This window comes from Perca flavescens, chromosome 20 (assembly GCF_004354835.1).
Source record: "Perca flavescens isolate YP-PL-M2 chromosome 20, PFLA_1.0, whole genome shotgun sequence".
Lineage (NCBI taxonomy): Eukaryota > Metazoa > Chordata > Actinopteri > Perciformes > Percidae > Perca > Perca flavescens.
Window position 1 is genome coordinate 19,727,976 of NC_041350.1, and position 23,884 is coordinate 19,751,859.

Consider the following 23,884-nt stretch of genomic DNA (forward strand, 5'->3'; position numbering starts at 1 on the left):
CAAAAGAAATATAGAATTCCATGACACAAAACAATTTTAAATACATCCTTATAATACTTCAGTTTAACTTCAAAAGTTAAAACTTACCTGGTAGATGTTATTCGCCAAAATTTGGTCTGGAATTAACGAAGGCTCCTTAAGCATGCTGTTGAGGACTGTTTTAGAGGCTGAGAAGACAGAAAGGCACAAGATGGAGGGAAAAAAATTAAATATAAATATTAGTATGCAAATGACATTAAACATTATAGCTTGTCTAACCTACACATAAATAAACACATTCTAATTGCTGCATCAAATTGAGAGCAAACAGTGATAACATAGAGACAAAAGACAGGCGTGACATACTGTAATTCACCATGCCACTGTTAGTGCAGTATTTCCACACTAGTCCATTAGATGGCTGCTTGGTGTCTATACAGATTTTCTATAGATAAATGTTTCAGTCCAGAGCACAGGAGCCCCATGTAGTTTATCTATGTTATGAACGCTGACTATTCTGCATCTCTCACCCCCATTCTTGCTCTACTAACATTATAAATCAGAAAGGAAAGCCTGCTGGATTGATTCGCTGGTACCGCAACAGCAAAAAAATTCCTTAAATCATTTCTTAAAAAGATTTGGATTAAATGGATTGTATCATTGTGTGACGAAATGGTTGAGGCACGCCATTTTAGTGATACATGGTGCTGACAGACTTGCAGCATTGCAGACAATACAAGGAATGTTTCTATTCACATTTCAGGCATGGCTGGTGCCTGTACCAACACTGAAAATAGAGCTCCGAGCTTATCTAATAAACTGTGCACAGTATATAACTGTTAAAAAAAAAAAACAAGACAGCTTTTTTGAAGATTTATGAAAATGGATAAAAAAAAGGGAGCTTAAAAAAAAAATGAATGAAAAAGGATCAATTGAAAAAGACTGGGGTGTACATTTACAAATGCTGACTGGAACATTATGCGTCTCTTAAATTAATTTCATTAATAGAAATGCATTTAGAGGAACATTTAGAAAGACTCTTGTCTGCCTGTCTTACCTTTGCATTTCTTTCATAAGCATTACTCCTTGATAAAACTATCAGAGATGGGACATACAGTGCTGTGATCCCTCGTCTACCTTATGCTGAAATAAACAGGCAGGAGGGTGGAAGAAGAACAAAGCCCATTCAGCTCTCCCTCCTCTCTTTCCGTTTCTTCTTCTTTGTCTCCATCTTTCTCTGCCACCTCTTTTTTTTTTTGTTGCTACTTCCTCTCTGTTTTAGTCTTTCCCAGTCATGGTACTCCCCCAGCCCACCTCATAACCTCACACTCCCTCTTAGAGCTGCAAGGCACAGAGCTGTGCTTTATTTCTTTGCTCATTTTTCTCAGAGATTGGTACCTTCACACGCAGATCCATACCATGCTCCTGTGCAGTGCGGGCGGCTGTGAAGAAAGAGGGTTATATTTTCCCCTTGAGTTAGGACACCTCATGACAAATGATAATGGATAATCAATAAAGTGGGAAATATGAGGCAGCAAACTTTATGAAGCCAGGAGACATATTACTCCCCAACAACACTGGTTTCCCTTAACAAAGTCACTACTCGACTGTGCCTAATAATCTGAAGGAAAATCAAAGGACCCGCAACCACATCAGCAATATTGGCAACTTATTCCACTTTAATGGCATTTTGATTGATTTTTTCCCTCTTCCTAATGGTCATTTTATAGATTTGACGCTGCTTCTGCAAAACAGTAGTGTGTAATAAACCTCCCCGAAGGCAAACGGCAGCCATTAAAGCTCTTGTCTTACTAGCGCTCATAATTGGGGGTTGACCACTACCACATTTTGGTCTCTCACATAACACACACAAACACACACTTCCAAGACACTCTCTCTCTCTCTGCCTGATATTTTTGGTAGATGGCCATAATAAGTGATAGGATCCCATCCTCCTGCTCTTTTTGAGTGATGGGGTTAAAAATAGCCATAAAGAGGTGACCTTGGCGCTGACATTGTGGAATTTCAGCCAAGCATTGACCTGATGAAAATGGAAGGCCAGCCTGCTAATAAATCAGGATGCTTTTAAAATGAGTTTACCCTAATGCTCATTCATCACAGGCTGTAATGCCATTTGTGGGACCAGGATTCGCTGCTGTGCACAAACACAGCAGTAAATAACAACAGGCCCCTTGCATCCCTCGCATCGTTGCAGCCTCCAACATCAGCATACATTTATTAAAGACGCCCCCGCCTTGCACGGCAGCACTCCTCTATGACACCCTGAGCTCCTCTCTGCGCCCCACACACACACACACACACACACACACACACCTCTTTAAATACACACACACACTCAAGGTACACACAGACACACACATAAAACACGTGCAGGAAAATAAAAAGCATAATCTGAAGAACACCAGACACAGAGAACAAAGCCCTGCAGCACGACTTTGCACCTTGTAAACATTCAACAAATTTACTGTAATTGTACCATGTTGGTATAAATTCTGACTAAGGCACCGTATCACACCGTCAACATCTGAACAGAAAAAAAAAGAGAAGAGGAGAATAAGAGATGTGAATCGCTACGCCTCCATTGGGATTTGCTAAAGAAAACAACCAGTGTAAACAAATCACAAGCCTGTTTTCATATGCAACTCCAAAACAAGATAAACTATATAAAGCAAGGTAACAACATCATAACCTTGGGTTGATTTCGTATTGCATACTTGTGTCATTTGTAACTACTCATCCTTTCTCCAAGAGGGTGAAAAAGTCATTATCTCAAACACAAGAAAATGTTGAGAAACCTCATTAGATAGCAACATTTGTTGAGGGAGGACCGTAATAAACAATAACGGATGACGAATGTTATTGCCCCTGACACTGATGAGCTCCTCTGCAAGTTTGTTTATTAATTAAAAATCCACTTTTTTTCCACGGGTGGGAGCGGGGGGGGCGCTTATCTATTTCCTCTATACCCCCCCCCCCCACACACACACACACACTCCCCATGCACAAGCCATTGAGCTGTGGAGGGGCACTCGTTCATCAAACTTCATGGAGCAAGGGAGAGACAGGTCCTGATAATGTGCGCCGCTAAAGCTGATTTTCCATGATGAATCTCGGAGCATATAAATTGGCTAATATCTGAAAACATTTACAGATACTAGAGGAATTGACTACTTGTGGGACATGATGGATGAGGCTCTGCGACGCTGGCCGACAGCTCTGCAAATCTCTGCGGCTGCCTAAAGCCCTCATTTGATTTTCCAATTTACTCCTTTTAAATTTATCCTCCCGTATTGAAAAAAAAACAGAAGATGGGAAGGAGAGAGAAAGTGGGAGATGAGAAGAAGGAAAAAAATAAAAAATGTGTGTGTGTGTGTTTTTTTTTGTGGTGGTGTGTAGGTGCTAGTTGATGATATGAGGTGGTATCTCCTGTGCAGGAGGAGCCCAGTCCCTGAAGAGGTTACTGGGGCAGAACTGATCTGCTTCCACCTGATTCTCCCTGATAGCGGTGAGATGAGACTCTACATTTCGGTGTGTGTGTGTGTGTGTGTGTGTGTGTGTGTGTGTGTGTGTGTGTGTGTGTGTGTGTGTGTGTGTGTGTGTGTGTGTGTGTGTGTGTGTGTGTGTGTAGCAGTAGTAATGGTAGATCTGGGGAGGCTCTGCTATGGAGAGAGGCTTCGTAGGTCAGGCCATTAGACTGTGGCAGAGGCTGACTGGAGCTTCTCTGCTGAAAAGGAGTAATTAGTATACTTGTCAAGTGAAGTGCCACGCTGCTGCTTACCTCCCTTGCACCCACCCCTTGCATACATACACACAAACGCACAGAAACACTCATCCTGCCTTTGCCTCCTTACTCTCTCCCTTCCTGCTAATGAAGTGCCCTTGCTCTCATTATTTGAGGAGAAAAAAAAAGGCTACATATACACACCAGCTCCACCACAGTGGAGAGGTGAGAGAGAGAGAGAAAAGAGGAGCACTTGAAGACAAGAGAGGAGGAACCATAAAAATCATAGTGGATACCAAAGTTGAGATTTTACTGGATAGAACAGAAGACAATATTCAGTTATCAACATGCCTGATCTGCAAAACACAGACGCTATTATGAGTTCTGTCAAAGAACCAAAGGATCATAGTAGACGCTAACATTCTCACAGTGTTAACATCAAACACAGGGCATTTATAACCTTGCGTACAAGGATTCTGTAAAGGAATGTGACAATAAATCTTAAAGGCGGTCGAATCACATAGTTACAAAACATGGAGCAGCAATCTAATCTGGAGCTGGGCCTTGGGAAAATGGAAAAGGTCAAATAGCTAGCAAAATTGCCTCCTCAAAAAAAGTATGTCTAAATCTAGAGCTGCTGTCAAAGGAGGAATAGAGGGAAAGATGAAGAGATAGTAGGAGATGGAAAAGAAAGAGCAGGAGCTCCCCCAATGTGAGGCAATACGCAGTATAGGCAGTATCTACCGACATAGAGTTGGAATGACAATACGGCAGTTTACAATATAATTGTCGTATTTACAGAACCTAGCAGTGGGCTGAGACACATTCTGTGCACACATGATGTAGGTTGAATCCAGTTTATGATATCTTTCCATGCTAACCATCTTTGCCTCAACGTAAACATTTTAAAATATTAATTTATACTGGAGTACAGTTAGTGCATCAGTTACGTACGTAATTATTTAGATTACGGAGTTCATTTCATTTTTGGTTTAGTTTTCAATTAATCAATTTCAAGTAATTTCAGCTTGTTTCAGCCTTTCAAATTTGAAGTTTTATTTACTGCTTTTTTTATTCATCTCACAATTTTAAAGCAAATCACTTTTGGTTCAGTTTGGTTGAGTTGAGTTCAATTCAATTCAACTTTATTGGCATAATATAATCTAATATAATGAGTCGTAGTCCTGTCATTCTAGTATGAAAATAAAAAAAAGAAGACAGTGGCAATAAAACTTTAAAAATTAAAATGTATAATATAATTTTTTGATAACCAATTTGAATACATGAAAAATAAGCAATTCAATATCACAATGATGGAATCATATGCAATAAAATATATGTTTTGCTGCCTAAGTTGTGTTTCTATCTTTATCGTCATCAAATTTAACATTTTCATATAGTGCCTTATGAACTTAATTATCACATTCATGTCCTCTATTTGGGCCATTAGTCCATAACAATCCTGAGAGGAATTCTGGCACACACATTGAAGCTGTCTCAACTTGTTCAGAATGCTGTAATTTTTCCTAAAAAAATAAAACAGTGCAGCTTAGGGTGACTTAAAATAGTGGATATAAACAGTATAAAAGTGTCCATGACCTTTCCTCCCCAACTGCCTAGTCTGTTTTCATGAGACAAGGAGCATTATGGATGTTGATATCATATTCAATACGTGATAAAACTGCTTTGAATGTATTGATTTATTTACAAGCGCCACCAGATAGTCTTTCATTCTGCTTGACTGATGCTCTCTCCAATACTTCTGCTGCAAAGAGAGGAGGGGGGGCAGCTTGTTGGTGGTGTTGTCATGTTGAGGTGTTGTGGTGGTGTGTGCAGCTAGTGAGAAGGGAGAAGAGGGGTGGTGCTGGAGGGGGTAGGTGGGGGGGGGGGGGGGGGGGGGGGGCAACAACAAGCGAGCAAAACAAAACAAGGAAGGGACAGAAAACAATTTAAAACTCTGTATCGATCCAGTACTAGTGATTGTACATATATTCCACAGTCCCAAAGGCCCCATTCCTGTGTCTCTTAAATGTAAAGGGACAGAGAAGGGGAATAAAATTTAAAAAAAAAAACGATGGTGCTAGGCAAAGGCAAGCCACTCACCCAGTTGGGGGTAATGTCCCTTATATAGAAGTCTATTGATCTTTGCAATGTGCCTGCCCGCCCGCCCTCCCTCTGGAGTCCGACAAAAACACACAAATACACACACACATGCACACTGGAGTGCACTCTGGGGCTGGAGGGGGGCATGACGGATATACAATAGCACTGAACCAACCTGTTAGCTAATTGCCAGCAAAGACAATTATCCTTGCGTTGTTTAATAATGGAAACACATTACTGGAGTCTAATATACACACAGGGAGATTGGACGATTTGACCGCGCAGCCCATGCGGACAGCAATTCATTTGCAAAGGCCGAGCAGGTCATGAGATTGCAGAGGAGCTCTGTCAAAACAGAAGTCACCCTCAAAGCAACTGACTTCATAGCTGGCTACAGCAGAAAGGTACAGTATAATGACATCATCATTTGGGAATATACTGTATATATTATAGCAGGGAGCCGTCAAACTCTTTTACCAGATAAAACATTAGATATTAATCTGATCTAAATCATAGTGTCACAGCGTGTAGACTTAGTTAGGCTGATTGGGATCTATGATTATCCTGTAAAAGCCATCTAGCTCTACTGTTTCGAAATTAAACAACGATCATCCATAAAGTTTCATCCGCTACAAATCTATTCTGAGCAATAATAAAGCATGTTTTCACTGTATGGAGATGGAGGGATGCAGTGTGCTATTATCTGAGACAGAGTGCTTCTCCTGGATGAATGCCCTGTTCTACAAGCTGCTCAGACTAGTATTTTGACAGGCAGTGGATAACGGTGGGTCCAAAGCAATCACATGTTTGACTTTGACAAATGGCTGTGCTGTGGCGAAGTTGAAAATAACACACATCCAGTTTAATCTCTTTCTTGATTAAATTGGAATCACGTCTTTTTGACATCACACGATTCACTCTCGAAGAACTGACTACCACACACACACACACACACACACACACACACACACACACACACACACACACACACACACACACACACACACACACACACACACACACACACACACACACACACACACACACACACACACACACACACACACACACACACACACACACACACACACACCTCAGGATAGGATGTGATATTGAGAGATCCTGAAAAAAGCTGTTTGCATGAATTAACAAATGTCACATGTAAAAACTGCAAAAGTATGGCAGTATTTATGCCAAAAAATAATATGATAGATGACGTAAGAAAGTTCTAGAGGAAGAAAAAGAAAGAAAGAAAAAAAAAGAAAGACACTAACCAGAATGTACATTTCTGGACAATCTCTTTGACATGTTCAACAAAAATATTTGCATCTGGAATTTTGTCCGCAGCGTGTCCATCAGCGCTACCTACAAATGGTTTGCTTTCTCTGCCACACTTTTCCTCAACTCAATTTCCTCAGAGGAGCCCAGTAGGGACGGAGAAAGAGAAGGGGATGAGGGAAGAGAAGAAGGTAGGGGGTAGATGGATGCATTGGGGGATGAAGGAGGGCGAGGAAAGAAATCAGGGGTGTTATAAATAACACTGATGAGGTGAGCTAGAATTGATCCACACTGCAGTTGAGAGGTGGGTGGTCCACCCAGTTCTTAATTGCTAGTCATGTGCCCTGGGATGCAGCTAGTACTAAATGTGGTCTGTCTCTCATTAAGCTTGGACATACAGCAGCAGGAACTGGAATTGGGACTCAAAGAGAAAGGGATTCAAAAGACAAAGTGCTACAATTAAGACTGATGGGGGGAATGATAGAAAGGACAGAGTGGAAAATGGAAAAGTGTTACTCACGCATTCCACCCTCCAGGCCCTGAAGGAACCTGTCCAGGATGATACGAGCCATCAGTGCAGGAGACAGATCCACCTTTACATAGATTGGAAAAAAAGAGAATTTGCCTTAAAAAAACAGGCTATGGCTTCAATGGGGAGTTAATGCTAGTTTAAAGCATAGGTATAGTGGAAATGTTATTCCTCTCTGGAGAATCACTCCATTTACAAACCTTCAGACTAAATCCCACATATCCAGTTGGAAGTGCGAACATTTTTCAAAGAGCCTAAGAATTACGGCGCTGAAGTTACACGGCCAGTCTACCTTCGGCTGATGTCACACAGATAATAATGATTGCAATGGCTCTAAATGATATTATTGCGTTTCCAAACCTTGACCTAACTTTCGACAATCCCTGTGCAAATTGGTCTTTGAAAGCGTTACTCTGCAATAACCTTTCCCACAGGAACAAGAGTTGGCCAATTACACAGCCAAGCTACACAGCTGAATTGCATTCGCCTCTGTCAAACGGACAAGCGTAGTCTCTCATCTCGTATGAAAAAGCAGCACACACTATGCCCGAGCAAGACGCAACGGGGAGCTTTAATCATAGGATGATCACCGAGGCAAAACTTGCAGAACCAACAGGACACACCGGAGGGACTGTGGGAATGCAGTCCTTAACAGGAAGGATAGAACCTATGGCTGCAAAACTCTTTGAACAGAAAGACACCTTGAGAGGTGTGCAATGTTTTTAGTTGGAGCGCAGGGAGATGCCCTGACAGGTAAGGGAGCACTAATGATACGGAAGGTGTCTATCTGACCCCATAAACACAATGCCTTCCCACACATTTTCAAATGACGTTACCATGAAAGTGTTAGTATGGTATGTAATGAAAAACCAACAGCGATCATTTGTTTTATTATTCATTTCAATTAACAGGCAGCATCCATAAAAAGGTCCCAAATGTTCAGACGCATGTATAAGCTTTAAAAAGGTTAACTAAGTGTATGGAGCTAATTTATCTTTAAAAAACATTGCATTTTGACTGCAAATAATAAGACACATTAAGTCATTCACTGCCAAATCTCGCAGCCACTTCAGTATGGAGGGTATTAAAACATTGCTTGAAGATTAGCCATTCCTAGCACGCTCGTTATGAAACACAATGTTCTTGCAGCATCATTTTTTCTCTTGTTAGCATAATTGGGGACCAAAAGTGAATTTGCCCTCAGCCTGTACTGAGAATGGTGCGTTTCATCTTTTCTCGGATGCTTCCTGGTAACGCTGGGAGCAGAGAGCTTCTGTCTAAACAATGTCTTTTTACCCGCAGTAGTATTTGTTAACATCTCCATAATATTGCACTAAGAAGGCAGCTTGTAAAAAAGCCAAACATGTCTATAATAATTAAGGGGAGAGTACAGAGTTTATATCTTCATTAAGACCTCTGATAGCGTTTTAAACTCTGCATTTGTAGCTTGCAGCTACTGGAGCTCGCCCTCCTCTCCACAGCCCTTCTCATTTTCTCTTCCTTTCTTCTCTTTCTCTCAATCCTATCCTCTTTGTGCGCATTGGCCTGCTCTCCATTCACACCTTTGGATAACGAGAGAGCATCAGATTCCTGGTAACCTGCATAAGGGCTGACACATGAAAAATGGCAACATTACCAACGCTGGCCCAGCCTGAATAAGGACCACCTGATTAGTTCAGGTACTTGCATCTCCCTAATTTTCATATTAATCATGAGTCCATCTACATTCTCAAGTCAGACTGTGGCACTTCATGAGCTTAACATGTGACTAAGAATCACAGAACCTTGAATTCCTGCAGAAAACAATTATTGTTCAGTAAAACTCTGGTTTTATTAGCCCACAAAGCTAATGGGTGTCACATACAATACAGCATAACTGCACCTGTTCTAAACCCTGTATGTTTAAGTAACCTTTACATAAAGCACCATATAAAGCATGTAAAAAAAACAGCAAATGTCGAGTTTAGGACCCTCATTCATTGGAGACTTCTGGGGGCAGAAAAAAAGAAAGAAATCCATGAACAGTTTTCATCATTGTTAATCATTTCCCTCTGTTAGAGATATATTGTCTCATAAAGGGATGAAACTACATCAATTAGCGGTCTGGGAGACCATGAGTGCTTGGTTTAAATGTTAAGTAGCATATTAAAATGACAGTTAAATGGTTCATAGACAGTTATCTCTGAGCTGAATTTAATCCTTTGGAGAAAAGAAAAAAAAAAAAAAAAAATCACGTGTCAATTAAATGGAGAATGAATAATGGCGGTTAGCTTTGAGGTGCCACTGATGCATATGAACTACTCTGATTTTAGATTAAGAAACGCTCAAATCTCGTTGCCTGGTGTAAGCACCAATAAAAATTGAAATGCGCATTTAAATGTTTTAAAAGGTTACACAGCCTATTCTAACAATCAAAGTAGGAGGAAATTGCAAGACTAACAATGTGATCAAATGACACAAAAAAATTAAATAAATAAATGTAAAAACAATGCAGTATCTGGCTTCAAAAAATAGCCTAATAATCTAAAACGTCAATTCCTAAATTATTCGGCCACATTAGCTGCATTTTGTTTACATAGTAGGAACTGTTTTTTGGTACTACCCTAACAGAAAGGCTAATTTACTGAATAGGTACAAAATGTAAGAAACATTAGAGGCCACTGAGTAAATTAATTTTTGTGAAATGCAGAAACTTGGTCATGTGAATAATTGAAGTGCTGAAGCATTGTGCGGTTTCATAACAAGCACACAAAAATCCACTACAGTCTATTTTAGTTATGTACCAAGTTCACATATGAATACCATTTGCTCAACCAGAGTACAACTCCTACACCAACCTCCTAAAGTAAACAAATGATGAAGAGAAGCATTAACCAATGACCCAGCCCTCACCTGTCCGCAGTTTGCGGCAACTTTGTCTGAAGTGCAATTTTGTAAATTACATAATAAAACACAAAAAGTATTTTCACATCTGCTTAATGGAGGTGAGAGCTAATTACATTAAATAATTGATAATGGAGCGGACCAATTTACCAATTTTGATAATGACTAACAGACAAGAGAGAAAAGCTAAAACCTGCAGCCACTTTCTATCTATCCATTTATAAAAACAAAAGCAGGTATTTTTTGGTTTACAAAGATAAGAAAAGAGAGAGAGAGAAAACTAAAGGTTATGTTATTACCTCATTGGCCAACTCTAGCAGGACAGGAGCAGTGGGATGTGCCTTTGCTTCACTCAGATACCTTCATTATAACAAAGAACAACAGCAGTGAAAAAAACATGGACCACAAAGGCAGACAGAAGGGTAGAGGGGACGAGACCAGGCTAGCCAAGACATGCTAATGTCCCTGATGACTTTGCCCTAGGTGGCATATGGCTGGCTCGGTGCGGTTAAAACAGCACTGCTTGAAGGGCTTCAAATTTCCTTGAAGCCAGATGATGGTGATAGTTAGTTAGTTAACCCCTGCCACCCAAAAAGCCTTTTTTCCCTCGCCAGCTCAAACTGCAGCTCCCCTCTGAGCTTACCCAGATCATCTCTGAGGTTTGTTGTTGTAAGTGGATTAGAAGTGCATTATCCAGCCTTGTTTTCCCCAGAACAATGGCTTAATATGCTAGATAAAGGCTAATTGCAATATGCAAAGAGGGTTTTCCCCCCTGCAGCCTGTTTTTCTTTTTTATTTATTTATCCGTATTCATTGAATTACAGATAATCATCCCATCATAAGCCTGTGTAAGGCAAATGTCCAATGGCTGGTTATTTATTTATTTTTCTGCTTTCAATTTGACATGGATAACAGAGCTTTAGCTTAGCAGGTGCAAGTGGAGGTCTGGAATGAATCCTGAGGGTGGTGATTTGTTTGGGGGAGATTATATCTGTCATGGTGGCCCACCTACTCTCTAACTTTGGCAAGTCCCTTCCTCAGTCACAGACCAGGGAAGACAAAGAGCGGGAGACGGATAAAAAAAAAAAAAAAAAGTCAAAAAAGAAAGAGGAAGAAAGAGAAAAACGACAAAGATGAGAGGAAGATAAAAACAGAGAACAAGACAGAAGAAATAAGAGCAATAAAATAATACAGTACCTTTGGTAGTGGCTTTCGATAACATCTGGTGCATTGTGTCTTGAGAACGTTCTTTTGGTTCGTTTCTGTCACAAAGAAGAGAACATCAATGTAATAATAATGTAATAATAATACTAATAATACCAATAATGGTAGTTCATTTCCATATATTTCCATTATTCCCATTGTTAGGAGGTAAAAGCTTTAAATTTTTTCAGTCCACCTGAATAAAATGCACTTGTTCAGCCTTGGCTCCTCATTCATGCTTCATTGTATATGAACAAGCGCAAAGGATCTTGGGTCACAGTAATTTAATTTCAATAAGTTTGCTGGAGGTCACAGTGTGCCAAGGCAACCTTGTTCAAACCCCCATCGCCGTCTCCCCCCTCACTCAAACCTTGTATTCATTTCCCCTTTTTCGATCAAACAATGACCCTATTCCACATTCCACACCCTGACATTTCCATGCAATTCAATTGCCATCTTCGGCGAGAAGGTGGAGGACAGGGATAAAAGAGGAAGAGCACTGGTTAAAAAACAACTTATTTAAAAACTACTACACACAGAAAATGTAATTCCACAGAGACCGGCAGTGTGACTGACACCTGTCAGGGGGATGATAAATGACTCCATTTTCTGCCTGTGCTGCCTTCTGCCACTGGCGGCAGCGGCCATTTATCATCATCCGCTGTCAGCCGTGGAAAGCAGCAGTGACAGTGCGAGTCAGCAAACATTTAGCACACGCAGCCGCACTACACGGGGAAATTATTATTGTCAGAATAATAATGGTTTAGCATAATTTATTACAGGTCCACCAAATAAGCAGGGGCTAGATGTTATTAGACAGATGGATGGGAAGGCTTGGCAGACATCCACTGAGGCTCAGGCAGGCAAGGGTCCTCAACGTGAACGTGAGGAAGAGGAGGGGGTGGTGAAATACACGGAGGTATGGCGAGGGGGGGTGGGGGCGGGCATTCTCCAAACCAATCAGAGAGCTGGCAGTTCAATTACAAAGAAATAAAGGGACATTCATCATTCAATTAGGCACCTGTCAGGGCTCACAAAGGAAGAAAACTTCTAACCTGGTACTCCAGGGAGAAGATGCTCAGAAGAGTGGACTGCGAGTGACTGGAACAAATAAAAGAAGGACAAAGTTAATTACCAGAGTGCATTGCACAGAGACAAAGGAAGAGGGGGAGCTTCAAAGCTGGGGCCAGCTGCCCTGTAATCTAAAAGAACATGAAAACAAGTGTGGCAAAGTTGTTCCAGATGAACACCTCTGACAAAGGATTCCTGCCACGATGGCATGGGGGGTGGTGAGAAAAGGGGGAGGTTGTGTGGTATGAGAGATGAGAAAAATATACCCTGTTTTTTTTTTTCCCCCACTCATTCATACATACCATCTTCCTCCATCCCCTCACTCTTCTGTAAGAGTCTTGAAAGCTAAATTGTTCAGTGCAGTTTCTGCTGTTGTAAAGAACGCTCACTCATAACCAAACTAAACATGACAAAACTATAGAGACATTAATGACATTCATGCAAATAATTGATACGATTTAAGACCGATCACCGAGAGAAACGCAGCATTCACTGGCAATTACTCTCCCTGGATTGGTAGATGTCTCTTTGGAAAGGGGGTTGACCACTGTGAGTGTGTGTATTTGTTTGTGTGTGTAGGAGAAAGTTTTCCCGCTTCACAGTCAGAGCTGGCATATGGGCCATTCTGGAGCCCTCCCACTGCAACTGATGGGCTTTGAAAATGGAAACTTTCACTGCAGGAAGCTTGGACTCCCAGGAGTCGGTCAATTCCATGGGTTGCCATAAGTTACATTCATCTCCAGCTCTAGTCAATGTCAAACACCTGGCAGAGAGGAAAAACTGGAAAACAGGCAGCTCCAACATGGACTCACAGCCCCTTCGATACTCCTCCCCAACCCCCACAGCATCTTTTGGGAAGATATTTAAAGCGGTGAAAGATATTATTCTAATTGGATGATACATACCTCCACCCTGCATATCAATGAAAAAACACCATGCAATAGAAGCATGCACACACGGACATACGCAAACTGCTCTGGGATAGTCTCCAGTGGTTTTGTGTCTCCATATACTGCTCTCAGTAGCCAACACTTGATTGTTAAATTTAATGGACTTTTGGTTACAAGTCACCTGAGAATGGCATGTAAATACTGACGAGAAGCTTTCAATCTGCATTAAAATATTGAGTCCACATAGGCCTTCACCATCAATCATTATAAACCATGAAATAACCATGTGGCATGTAAACAAAGCCAAAGGAATCTCAAACATTGATTTCTGTCTGGAGTCTCAGTCTGTGACCATATCTTAATAAAAACATTTCAACCACTGGAATTGTTTAGCAATTTATAATTACTTAGCCCAACAAAAGACATCATATAGATGCCAGTTTAAAAGTGTTTTACTGCTCTGGCTGGAGAACAGCTAGTTCTCAACCATTCAAACTCTCTGGGGCTAGACCCATCACACAGATGAGTTTCGTCGACCACAAAGTTACATATACAAAAGTGAATGAACAAATGTTTGAAGTAAAAGAGAAGAGGGGGAAACTGAGAAAACACTGCCAACTCAGCATTAATTTACAATGATGCTTGGGGACGAAGGGGCCACTGCAATTAAGTGGGCCATTAAATGGTCAACTGTCAACATGTGGACACTTAAGGGAAGAAAAAAGAAATTCTTCCACACTTCAATCTTGCACCTGAGCATTTCATCAACATTACAGCCTTATTGTTGGCATGGGACCATCACGATCCCCCTGTTGGAACAGACATCTGTTAGGTTTTAAATGGATTACTCTCTATAATGAGCATGATTACTGCCTAATTGCTAAATCTATACCCTGTTAACTTTAAAAGGGACATAAACTGCTCTAAATATCTGGGAAAACATATCTGTTTCAAAAACACTACAAACTTTGGTGACTTTTGTTTTTTCTTTTCTACCACAAATCAGGTTTTGCCGACATCAAAACTGTAAAAAAAAAGCATTGCAAACGCTGAAAATAACTGAAGTAGAGACAAAAAAATAATAATGGGAGCAATGTAAAGAGATAAGGACAGATTCCTGGATCCAAACCAAGAGTTGTCTGCGTTTTATAGTCTGTCAACTTTTACACTGCACTCATATTGTATAATGCCCTGTTTTTTCTCCATTTAACAGACATTAATAGTAAATTATTGCGGGCTCTACAATAATGTATATCCAATCTGTGTTCTCCTGGGCACAGTCTGCTCACTCACTGCAGCACTGTTCTATCCAAGTGGTTATAAAAAATAAATTAACTAATTTTAATAAATTACATTATGAAAGGTTATTTTACAATTATACCAAAACCAGATGTATTTCTCTCTGCCTTTTTGGTTTTAACCAAAGCTAATGAGCATCATTTTATTCAGATGTGTACACATGATGAGCTCAGCAGAAAGATTAGTTTCTGTATAAACATTGTATAATGCTATGATATGAAATAAATAGAAAATAGAAAAAAGTAAAAAAGGTAACAAGATCTCATTTATCTAAAATAATTGTTAGATTTGAACATTTTCTTCTCAAAATTAAACCTAAAACAACATCCTGGACAGACAAATCTTAATTTTTTTTTTATCTAATGTATGTCTATGTAAACAACTGAGCTCATCAATCTCCGTCCTACGGTATGTAATTAGTCTACTTGATTGTATATTAGGAATTAGAGAGACGTTTGATGGTTTGGTTTCCAACCAGTGTTATATTATTAAAATGTATTAAAGAAAACAATGAACATATCTGAACAAAAACATTTCAAAAAGAGTGTGACACTGCAGCGCATCTTTACATTGACCTTTGTGAGGAGAAAAAAAAAAAAAAAAAAAATCCCTCCCTCTTGGATATAATTTAGAACATGGGGAAACAGAAGGTTGGGAGACAGAAGAGTGGTTAGGGAATCATTCACTCTCAACCTAATTACCCTTCCTTACAACATAAGACAGAGCATTAATATGCACTGGCACCCAAAATAGTAAAGCAGCAGATTAAATTAAAAACAATTAGGGACTTTCACTTTGTCACAGATCTGGTATGCCTGTCTGGTCAGTGCTTTAAGCCCTATTAAGTTAGGCTATCCACTGCTTATGAATCTGACAAATCCGTGTTTGAGTGTTGAATTGCCTTATCTCCTCGTGCATCCAGCATTACAGTACATTAAGAATACAGGGAAAAGCAGTAGCGAAAATCCTAGAAAGTCCCATCAACCTAATTAATAGGAGATTGGGGAAATTCAAGCTATCAATTATATTCAGATTCTTCCTATTTACAAATAATTAATTATAAACAATAGCTGTAATTTAGGTAATGAAAGCCACCTGGCTAATGGCATTGGTATCATATGCTGCGACAGTACTTAGCATTTGGTGGATCTGCATGCAGAGAGTGTTGCATGGTGCGACTCTTCAGGGCATGGAACTGGCTAATTAAGGCACAGCACATATTTTTACAAATGGCGATGAAGCTATTTAAAAAAAAAAAAAAAAAAAAAGGGAATGGCATGGATGAAATGATTCACACTTACAAAGTGAATGAGATATTGCTTAGTTTTAATACTTTGTTCTATTGTTATCCCCACCTTTATCACTTTAGTCATTACCTAATGCTTCCCTAGCATACTTAGGGTTAATATCTCATCTATATCTCATTTCATTCAAGCAAGATTGCGGACAATAATATATTGCGCATTTACTTTCCTATAGATCAATATTATAAAAAGTAAAAAACAGCTGAATACGGGTTAAACACTCTGGATATGCAAATGCTGCTAATTACACATGCTGATAGGCAAAATGCTAACATCTGTTTCTCAGCTAAGCCTACCGTCATCAGCAGCAAAACAAATGTGTACCAAAAACAATCTTTACATGTTAATGTATAAATGTGATATATTTTGACAAGAGATAGAAACAAACACAAATCTCAGTGTGTCACGCAGCTTCAAACAAATACTTGCACAATGAGCACACGTGTTTACAGTTCAAATTAGTTTTACTTTTTCCCCCGCTGCAAAACAACTGTAAATCCTTCTTCCTATTACAGTCAATGAAACAACAGTCATGTATGACATTTACTGTAGTCATAGAAATGCTTTATTATTTTCATTTTTATTATTTGTTAGTTAGCATATAAAGTATGAGAAAATCAACAGTTTCACTATATTTTCAAGCTTTTTTTCCATAACTGAAGAAAGATTTACAAAAAGCCTGACTGAAAGTACACATTCCACTACATTTATTCATAGTAGCCCCCCTCCATACTCTCTCTCTGCAGAAGGCCATACAGACCTACAAGCCTGCGGGGGACTGTGGACAGAAATGGCTTTAGCAGAAGCACAACAGGGCATCTCACTGCCTACAATTGTCCTAATAGATGAAAAATATGATCCCACACAGCCCTCTTCACTTTATTACAATCTTTAAAATTTCTGTCTGCTGAGATGCCCTGAGATGTCAGAACTATTATATAACGGTGGTAAAAAAGTGCGGGAAAGATCCCACGATCACCACCCTAATTGTGATTCCTCCTGAAAGCTAGGCATCTTCATGACTCTGTGTGTGACAAAACATGTTATAACTATTACGGTGCGTTGCCATTGTTATAGTGTAATTATTGTCATCGGCGCTTCTGCAAATTCTTGTGGAAATTGAAAATGAGGTCCATGTTGTCTGTCAAGTGCCGAGCGTCCACTGGTCTGGCAAAGAAACACATTATACTGACCAATTGCCTACTCCCCCCCAAGCGTGGCTAAGGAACTTGTACCATTCTGGGCAATTTGTTTCATTCTTCTTTTGCAATTGATCCCAGTATGCAAAGAGAACCCGGGGCAAGAGACTCTACCATAGCTGCCCGGCTGAACCGTGCTGCTCTATGCTTTAGGTATCCCTCTGTGTGTGTTTGGCTTTGGGGGTTGGGGGACGACACTGATGCTACCGCCAAATACAGCACATAATATGTTGGTATTACTCACAATTGCTCATATTCCTGTATTTCCCACTAATATTAACATCTTATTTTGTCTCGAAATCCAAGAACAGCAGTTTTTATACTTCAAGATAGTGTCCCTTATAATCGCTTACTTAAACAACAGGCTGCTAACCTCAGTGGTTTTAGCCCAATGAGCCGAAAAGGATTTTACAATCTATAGTGTGCTTAGACAACGTCCCTAAGATTTGAAGAGGAAGTAGTCATTCTTGGGTTTCCTAATCAGGTAATTGATTGCATCTATTATTCATTAACTTCTTAGCCTGACATGAAGTTGTAAACTCAGCACAGCTTCTCTTCTTTCTACATCTCTCCTCTCTGCTAACACATCATCCATCCCTTCACCCTTCCAATGCTCATCTAACCACATAAAGCTGTGGAATTAGTTTGCCAGCCTCTCAGCCTTCAAGGGTTGTACCCTTAAGCCCCAACTGCCAGTTTGTGTTTTGTTCAATATGGGCGACCAGAAGTGTGAGACCTTGCACCGGAGGCCGTCGTGGCTGCCCCCACAGGCTCTGCACTAGATCAGTCTCTGGGTAATGTCATTGCCACTTCCAGTCTACAAAAAAGCTGTAGAATTCTACCTTCACAAGAGCTACAATAGAGCAACTCAGTTGATTCCACAGAGACAATAGTGGCGATCACAGTTAAATATAGAAACACTTCAACTGGGATATTTAGCACCAGCACTGTTAAAACACACACACACACACACACACACACACACACACACACACACACACACACACACACACACACACACACACACACACACACACACACACACACACACACACACACACACACACACACGCTTGTGTGCGCTTGTGTGTGTGTGTGTGTGTGTGTGTACGTCTTCAGGTCCCCTCTCAAGTTATAAAAAGGCACGTGTTTAAAAACCTTGATCCAAGCGAAAGGTTTTGGAACTTGAAACATATTTTTTTTAGGATATTAAGTGGGCAAATATAACAACAAACATGGTTACAGAAAATAATTTAGCTGTTTGATGAAGGCTACTGCATTTTTTGATTTGCATATGTTTTAGTTGACTTTCTAATTAAGTTATATAACAAGATTCCTAATCTTCTGATACTGACTGACAAAGTGATTGGGGCACCTTGGTCTGAAATAGTGTGAGTCTGAAAAAGATACACATTTTTTAAAAAGATTACTGTAATTGGAATCCCAAATCTCTGCACCACACTGTTAAATATAGGCTGGTAGAAATGAATACTAAAAAAGGGATTTTTAAAAATACATGGATTTTGCTGATGAATATAAAAAATAAAAATCATAATCTGTCAGGTCTTTGTTGAGTTCTGGAGCTATGAAGTTAAACTAAATGTATGAAGAGCTTGCCAGTTTAATGCATCGTGCCTGTTACCAAATCCTTAGCTTTAACTGGATTGTAAAAAAAACAGATAAACACTACAGCAACAATAAATAATCAATGAGAGTCCCTAAGCTTCGTCCTGAGCCGAGATATTACCATCAAAAACAAAGTGTCTGTAGCCAAGAAATCACCATATCAATGGCACATGCCACAACAACCCTGTCCCAAGATCATGCCAGATAAACCCCAAATAACAGAGAAATTAACAAATGCTTGACATTTGCTCAACATCCATTATTCTGACACTTCTTCAGAATTTCAAAAGGCTGAACGCATGCTTAATCAACATTCATATTCCCAGAGCGAGCCCCAGCACCATATTGCAGCCCGCCTCAGTGCTGATGAAAACGGCACATTAGGGCCCGATTCGAAAAACGTTCAGGGACTCCTCACTGGGGAGCTGTGTGTGTGTGTGTGTGTGTGTGTGCGTGCGTAAAAGAGAGAGAGAGGCAGTGGCTGTGTTGAGAGGGGAGGGAGCTTCACACTTTACTTTTTAAGCATTTTTTAAGGCATCTGCCCCTTTTTGCACACCCTCCTATTTTCATGACTGTGAACGCCATATGAGTAGTGAGCTGAATGGAAGGGGGGTAATCATTACATCCAAATTCATTCATAATACAGCACAGAAGGACACAGAGGACTCTCACATTCCCTCCCTCTTTTTCTTGCCCTTCTTACACAGACTCTCTCTGGGGACAGAGGGTGGAAAGACTGGGGTCCCCTCTAGACCCAAGGGAAGCCAGGCAAGGCCTCAGAGAGCAGCCCATCATTTCCAATTCTAATACGTGGCAAGAGAAGGACCTGATGGGACTGATGTCACATTTTTCCCCGCACCGACCTGCGATGAGCCCTCCCACCCCCCTCGCTGCCTAGCCGCGGTCCAGATACTAGGCAGGACACCACGGCTGGCTAAGAGAAGGGCAAGGAAGAGAGGGCAAGAATGGGGGTTGATATTTGCATGTCCCTCCATTGTGAGTGGGGGTAAAAAGTGACAGCACCGTGTCCAATTCTTTTCCCCCCAGAGCAGCTCGGGCCCGGCAAGAGAGGCCAGGCTGACAGATGACTCCCAACATCTGTGTTATGCAGCCGTTACAGATGAGGGACTCCACATCGCAATCTCTCTCTTTCTGTCTGTGTATGGGACACTCCCTCTCCCCTCCCACTGCCCATACTCCTAGTACAACAGAAAGACTGACAGACTTCCCGTGGAAATTACCTTGAAATGGCCAATAACAATCCTTTTGTTCAAAGTTTAAATTTTCCTCCCTTTAAGTCCCCAATCAAAAGCAATGATTATGAAATGGTCTTGAACTCAATACAGCATTCAGAGATTTACAATAATGAGTATTCATATTGATCTAGATCATAAGAACTCAAAACTAATGTATTAATATAAAGAAAACTAGGCAATATAGTTTAAATCAACTATATACTAATCAAATACACACAAGTCTATTATGTTTTAATCACAACTTGCTAAAAAAACAATAATATAGTCAGCAAAATGTAAAAAAAAAAAATGATAACACGGTACCATGATATCATCAGAATATGATTACACTTTAAGTCAATAACAGATAATACCGAACTATAGTCCACCTCTAATTGCAACTAAATACTATCAGTGTGCATTTCCTGCCTGAGCTTAGAAAATACATATTTTTTCATCATTTTTTGGGCTTTCATTTGATAGAATAGCTGAAGACAGGAAAGAGGGGGACGACATCCAGCAAAGGGCCACAGGTCGGACTCTAACCAGGGCCACTGCTGTAAGGACCAAGCCTTATGGGCACATGCTAAAACAGGTCAGCTACCAGCGCACCCCAAACTTTCCATATATTGATTCGACATATTTAAAAAAACAAAAAACAAAAGAAGCTTAAAAATATAAGAAATAATACTTTATTATAAAATTAGCAATTAAATAAATAACAGGTGTCATCTGCAACAAAAATATGGCACATGCCCCTTCAAAAAAAAAAACTACCACAGCCTCCGCCATGATGCTGGTAGACAACACATGAATCTATAGTTCACATAACATTGCTTGCATCATTTGGAAATCGACCCAGTGCGATGTGAAATGATTTGATATCCAGATACCTGTCTTTTCTATCTCTCTGAGTATTATAGTCAGTGAGATGGAGTGCAGGCTTGTCCACAACAAACCCCTAACCCCCCTCGACCACCCCCCACCCTCCCTCCTGCCAGCCCCTGCCTGGCCAATATTTACGCAGTGGCAGGGCTCCCACACAGTCCGAGGGGACAGGAGGGGTGTGGGGCGGGGGTGGCTGACTGCCGTGCCTGAGCGCATGCTAAGAGATGATGGATGGCCTAGTCGATATGTTATGTCTTAAGAGCCTGATTTCCTGCCAGTCCAATCACTAACCCTCCAGAGCCCAGCTCAGCTGATTGGACAACCAGAATAATTTTGCAGGCTGTGAAAACACTGCTGCCGTGCCTGTCTGTCAGGCCCAGTGACGAGACTCAGGGATTTTAAAGAGCAAGGGCCTCCCCAAGATTGGTTATGGTGAATGAAATAATAACAATAACCAGCAAGACTAAACAAAAGAGCCAGCACCTCTAGGAGAGAGAGATCGTGCAGAATTATTGGAATGAAAACGGCCCAATGTTTTCCTTTAATTATTACACCCAGCAGTACAACTTTTTGAAATACTGGCATTTGGACTGTTTGTTAAAGACAGTTTGGATTACGAAACCAAAAAGGAGAAAGAACACTCAAAATAAACACGAAAAGGACCTCCTAGTGTTGGTGCCTAAACATACAGGATATAGGACGAACTTTATACGCATGACATATTCTGTAAAATGCTGACGGTGAGAACAAAGACAAGCTCAAGCTCCGCTGTGTCCCCTTTGGGGACCTGATACCTTCTGCTAGATTGGTGATTAGGGCACAATGGAAGTAGGAAGCTCCAAATACATACGACTTTGTAAGTGACCTCGGCAGGATCAGCCATGGTGTCCTGGTGGCCTTGGGGGATTACACATGTTACGTTCAATAAAGTGAAGGCCCTCAGTGTCAAGGAGAAAGGCAAACACAACCATTAACCTCTCTCTTCGATTTCTGGGAGGTGCAAGCACTGCATGGCAAAACATTGGCTAATGCTGTGGTGGAAGCCTATGCAGAAACCTGTGTGGAATTAATTAGCGATCATAAGTAATGAATTAAATGGGATTATAAATATAAAATAATGGGAGATAAAAAATAAAATGCTGTTGGAGTTGATAGATAGACAGATGGTAAACTCATCAATGAATTGTGGTCTTAAATGTATTTAAATTATTATCTAAACACATTAGACATTGATTATTTATTCACAATGCACAAGGTATTGTAAAAGATGCTTATGGACAGCAGTTTAGCGTTTTCACACTGCCATACATGAACACACATCTACTGTACAGTAGCTACACACAATACATTCGCACATGTAAGGAAGCTCACAAAATACAGTCCAGCGTATTATAACTTACTTTGGAAATCTTTCCTTCAGCATCTTCATGCATTGGCGGGTGGGTCTCAGTTGATCAGTCCATCTCACAATCTCTTTATATTCAGCTCGGGATAGCCTCATCTTCATTTGATTAGTATGACTGTATGCTTTTGACGGTATCTAACTGTGAGAACACAGAGGGAGAGTTGCATTAACGGATGCTCATGACGCTATCTGATTTCGAGAGGTAAACAACTCTCTAGAGGCGACCATAGACGACAGACAGCTGTCAATAACAGCTGTAGCTACCTGCACTGCTGCACTTAGCTTTATGTTATGCTATCGCGACACACCAAACGCAAATCATAACATAAAAATAAACAAAAAACATTTCGTCTCGTATTCGAAAGAGATTACTGCATGGCTATGTATGCAACACATTGTCAGATATGACTCTAGAGGAATATGTAACATGTAAAGGGGTTGTTTACCACTGATTCCTGCTGTCTGTGGACACTTCCCGATAGGCAGCTTCCCGCTAGGAAGTTGAAGAGGTGACTTTTGTGTGAGCAGCGAGTTGATTGGTCGTTTCATCCGAGGAGTTGAGCATAACTGCCGGTGATTGGTTACTTGGCAGCAAGAAGGCGGTGTCCGGCTAAGACATGCTGCAGTGCTCACTGCGTCACCGAAGCATCACTGGATTCTCGTCAAATACAAGCGATACAAAGGCAGGAGGTACTTAAAATGAGTAGACATACCTGAAATGCTCGTTGTCTGCTCTCAGGTCCGACAGAACAATGAAAAAAAAAATGAAAATGACGAAACTGTACGGACGGGGAAAATTGTATTTTAGAGAAGGGAGGGAGAGTGACTGAGAAAAAGAGGCACAGAGAAGGAGAGAGAATGGAGAGCCTGGGTGTGTATGTAAAGTAGGTCTCCAATATAAATTCACATAGCTGAATTTATACTGGAGGCCTACTTTACATACACAATTTTTGTCAATAATTCCATAGTTTTAAGACAGTATTAGTTTTGTGCTTGCATAGATTTTGCAATCACTTATGACAAAATAGCCTGACAGCATGCTTTGAAAGATGGTGCCACCCAAAAAAGACATGCTCTTTCGCTTTGATCATGGTCATATTTGTATACAGATAGCCTACAGTCTAATGGAACTTCAAACACATGGTTAAGACATACAGTAGGCCTGCATACATTTAAATTAAGCTATATTTAATGGTTAACAAAGTTTGATGTGTGGTAACTTCAGTGGCCTAGGCTCTTGTCAATTCTGC

General features: G+C 40.5%; 1 protein-coding gene across 3 annotated transcripts in view; it reads right to left on the bottom strand.

Moving 5' to 3' along the window:
- The window catches only part of cdin1 (CDAN1 interacting nuclease 1), a 53,967-nt gene extending 30,727 nt beyond the window's left edge, over positions 1-23,240 (bottom strand). The window contains exons 1-7 of one of the 3 annotated variants that reach the window (XM_028566792.1): positions 23,081-23,230; positions 22,630-22,773; positions 12,773-12,818; positions 11,712-11,776; positions 10,814-10,874; positions 7,623-7,695; positions 88-167 (exon numbers count right to left, since the gene is read on the bottom strand). In XM_028566792.1, the coding sequence (XP_028422593.1) occupies positions 88-167; positions 7,623-7,695; positions 10,814-10,874; positions 11,712-11,776; positions 12,773-12,818; positions 22,630-22,736 (432 nt within the window). In that variant the 5' untranslated portion in view covers positions 22,737-22,773; positions 23,081-23,230. Of the gene's footprint in view, positions 1-87; positions 168-7,622; positions 7,696-10,813; positions 10,875-11,711; positions 11,777-12,772; positions 12,819-22,629; positions 22,774-23,080 lie in introns of all 3 variants that reach the window. The other 2 variants (XM_028566793.1, XM_028566794.1) reach the window with 2 other exon arrangements.
- Between the last annotated feature and the right edge of the window lie 644 nt (positions 23,241-23,884).